We start from the raw sequence: 4,089 nt of genomic DNA, 5'->3' as shown, positions 1-4,089 counted from the left end.
GGGGGGGGTTTAAATAAATAAATAAATGGGAAGGGAAGGGAGGGTGGCGGGGTGGGGGTGGGGGAGAGGAAGAAGTGTTGTTAACTCTTACCAAGTTATCCAGTTCAGGATTAGAGGAAAAGAGGGGTTTCTCTGCTCGGATCTAAATATAAAGAAAGGGGAGGAAAAGAGAAAGGGGGGAGAAAGAGGGAGGGGGGGGGGAATAATAATAAAAAAGATGTGAAATATGGAAGCGGCAAAAGCAGACGTTATTATTTCTTGCTTCATTACACTGTCGGGTCCATTATGTAACCTTTCGTGCAAAGCCCTGACTGCGGGATTTTTAGTACATCAGCCAAACGCTGGGACAAGTGAATCAAATACACCGAAAAATACCTCCGGAGCTTCGCCGGCAGAGCCCCGGTCTGGACCGGGAGCCGCACAGCGGAAACCCCCGCCGGGGCACACACCGCTCCCACCCACCCGTTTCTTTAAGGGGGAGGTAAATCCTAAGATTTCCCCATTTATTTCGATTTTTTTTATTATTATTATTATTATTTCAGTTGGCCTTTTGGGGTGGTGGGGTTTTTTTTTATTTATTTTTTCTCTTGCAGTGAGGGAAGGGGGAGGGGGAACGCGCATCTTTATCTCAACAGAGACTTGTTTTTCTCATTAGGTTTTTTTTACTTCCCCCCCCCGTTTTAATTTATGCCTGTAGTCTCTTGTCTTCCCACACTGCACATCAGTAAGGAGCTTGGCTCCATCTTCTTGGTGGCCTTCTTGTGGGTACTGTCAAGCTGCTATTGTGTCCCCCCTTTAAGCTTTCTCTTCCGCAGGCTAAAGAAGCCCAGTTCCCAGCTCCTCCTCTCAGACTGCCTGCTCCAGCAGCCTGACCTTCTTGGTGGCCCTCTGCTGAACTTCCTCTGGTTTCTCAGAGTCTGTCTTATACTGGGGGGTCCAGAACTGTACACCTTGATTTTGCGATTGCCTGTTAGCTCGGTTCTGGCCGTCTGAATCAAGTGGTATTGGGCACTGTTAGAGACGGGACACGGGATTTAACTGCTGATTAGACTTACCCGTATGGGATTTTGTGTATACCCAAGTCTTCATATTCTTGTCATCTTAAAGCATTTTGCGTAGCATGGCATGCATCCGTATCCTCATACAGATCTGCCCACACTCTCTAAAACGTATTTAGTTAAATGGCTTTTCAGAATTTGGCCACTTTCAATGCAAAATTTCCAGCCAGTTTCTAATCTCTCAAATCCAACTCAGATGTAAACGTTCTATATAGAGGGAAGAAAATAAAACCATAAGAGTTGGGGAATAAAGAAATAAATATACTATGGGCTGTAAAATGTTGTTAGTATTCCAGTGCAGTTTGTAATTTATTTATTTTTTTAACTTTTACTCTACCAGATATTCCAGTTAAATTAACTAGCTTTTGCGTGTGGTAGTCAGCATAGAGTAGATATTAATTTGTCTCTTGTGTTTGAGAAAAGAATGTAGTTAATATGCTGACTTTATAGTAAGGTCTCTCTATAAAATATTAATCTCTGGAATGACTATTATTGTTGCAGGGGCACAGTGCTTAGATGTTCATTGAAATGTAACAAATATATATTCAGTAATCCTGCAGTTGATTGTTTAAATAAATAAAATCAATAGCAGTTTAATTGATAGCTTTAGTAAGGTATAAGACTTTCTGCACATGGAGGAAGTGACACAAAACCAAAACTGCCTTTATTAGGGAAGTTACTTTTTTATACTTTTTTTTTTGCTGTGTCTCGAATTCAATGTAATTTTTATTATTCCGATCCTTTTGCAATTTTAGTCAAATGTTAAATACATCTGACCTTTATAGAGGGATTTTTCCCCAAATTTTATTTCAGTCAAGCTGTGCATTACAAAACATTTCTTTTATTGAACCTGTATTTTGCAACTGGATGAAGAAGTCCCAGTAGTTTGGGATCGCTAGTTTAGATTGATTCCTGTAAATTGTACTGCAAAATGCAGACAATAAAATTGATAGTTATCAACTAAATATATTTTTAATTGTATTTGTTAAATATATAGAGATCTTATTTGTGCTTTATTGTAAAATGGATGCAACAGGAACAATCAGGAAAATACTTGTCTCTTTTTTAGTATTTTTCAGGATTGGTCAAGCTTTTTTTCTCCAGTCGTGTGGTATTTAGTTATCTGCTTTCAGAGTTTGTTCTCATGTGGAGTTCTTCTCTTTTAAATACCTTTAAATACCTTCCTCTCAGATGCCACTCGGCGTTTGGGTGCAGCATGCTGAATAGGTTTACGAGAAAGAGTTTAGTGAAACCACTTTTGAAAAAAATGGCATAATAGTTTGCACCAATAATTCAAAGGACTTGTCACCTGCTGGTACTTGAGGAACAAGTATAGGGTCTGTTTGTCAGGTGAAATCACACGGAATATTCCAAGAGAAGACTTACTGGGTTATCAAAATGATAAAGGAGAAAAGTGGCAGAGGGTTACTTTAGTATTAATAAAGTTACTTTCCTCCTTATCCTGCAGGTAGAACCATGGTGGGGAGAGGCTTTTCTTTTCCTTGATCATTGCCAGGTGTTTGTCTAAGCAAGCAATGTTTGAAAATGTTGGGTTGTCTCATATTGCACGTTTTAAACTCGCAAATAATAGAAATGAGGCGGTTTGGGGCTGGTAGCAGGGAAATACCTTTTTTTTAAAGTGGCTAAAATGCTTTAGAACCAGACCTTGCAGGGATGCAGGTACCTTGAAATTCTTAGCCTTTCTGTTACGAAGACTTTTAAGTAGTTCCATGGACTGTGAACATTCATGATGTACCAACACAATGAAAATAATAATAGTGTGGTATGAGTTTAAGGGGGAGGTGGACAACCTAGCACTGCATTTCCAGCCTCCCGTGTGTCTTCTGCACACGTATTTCAATACAATCTTTAGACGTATTTCATCATCTATATTCCCTTATTGTACTTAACCTGGGGTCACGGTAATATTTCTTAGTTTTAATGCTTCCAGATTTATTAAAGGGTTGCTGATAAATTCTTTTAATCCAATGTGACTTATTGATTCATGTATTTGAAAGATCTTTAATATCCTCTTTGTGTGTTTGATTCCTTAAGTGTTGTGAAAAGGCAGAAATTGGTAATTGTTGGTAATAAGATCTCCGGGCCTTAGAACTGTGTGTCATTCATTTAAAGAGGATTAGGAGAGGCATGAGCTCACAGACCAGGAGACAGTAAGGAACAAAACCACAAATATAATTATGGATAGTACACACAATAGGTGGTTTAAGCATGTCTGTTGTAACAACAGGAATTGGGTAATCACGTATACCACCCTGGGAGAGGGCAGTTATCTTGTAAAAGAACCCCTTGGTTCAAATGCAGAGGAAAGGCAGCGATCAAACGCCTCCTGAATTGCAGATGTTTACTTTCATCAGTTTATTTGATTAGGATCACAATGGAAGAATGGTGTGCCAAACTGAAAAAGCATTTTGTGCAGGAAGGAAAAACTTGCTGCTACTGGATAGCCAGTTAATTCTTATCCAAACTAAAACTGTGCATCTCTCCTTCATACACTGAGTCACCGCTGAATTGCACTAAAGCCAGTAAAAGGATGAAGGAATTATATATATACAAAAGCAAAACTTGTCTAGGCACATAGCATTTAGACTTAAAAATGATGAACTAATTACTTCATTAAGTGACCATCCAGGAAATGCAAGTAGCTGATACAAGCAAGACAACGTGGACTTGGCAATTTGAGCAGAGAGAACTTGGGCTATTTCCTAGTTGGTTTTTTGTTTTTTCTTTCTCTCTCTTTTCTCTCTCTCTTTTTTTTTTTTTTTTAAAAAAAAAAAAAAAGGGTTTTCTTTGTTAAAGATTAAGGAGCGCAAAAGCGAACGCGGTTCCCAGGCAGCGGGGGGAAACGGCCACTTTTCATCTATTAAAAGCGAAGGTGTGAATAAACACTTTTAAAGATCCCTGACACTTGCTTGGACCCAAAGAGTTAAAAAAAAAAAAAAAAAAAAGGCAAGTTGGCAGCAGAGGAACTTTCTTTCCCAACCAACCGCTCAGAGGGGCGACAGGCAAATTA

At 39.0% G+C, this 4,089-nt stretch overlaps 1 protein-coding gene across 1 annotated transcript in view; it reads right to left on the bottom strand.

Annotated features, from left to right (window-relative positions):
- The window catches only part of MEIS1 (Meis homeobox 1), a gene marked incomplete at its 5' end in the record, with an annotated part of 109,400 nt that extends 109,258 nt beyond the window's left edge, over nucleotides 1-142 (bottom strand). The window contains one exon of the mRNA XM_009883931.1: nucleotides 92-142. Within this exon, the coding sequence (XP_009882233.1) occupies nucleotides 92-142 (51 nt within the window). The remainder of the gene's footprint in view (nucleotides 1-91) is intronic.
- Between the last annotated feature and the right edge of the window lie 3,947 nt (nucleotides 143-4,089).

The sequence above is a fragment of the Charadrius vociferus genome, unplaced genomic scaffold, assembly GCF_000708025.1.
Source record: "Charadrius vociferus isolate BGI_N301 unplaced genomic scaffold, ASM70802v2 scaffold1064, whole genome shotgun sequence".
In the NCBI taxonomy this organism is placed as follows: Eukaryota; Metazoa; Chordata; class Aves; order Charadriiformes; family Charadriidae; genus Charadrius; species Charadrius vociferus.
Note: the sequence above shows the minus strand (reverse complement) of the source record. Positions and strands in the feature narration are given on the sequence as shown.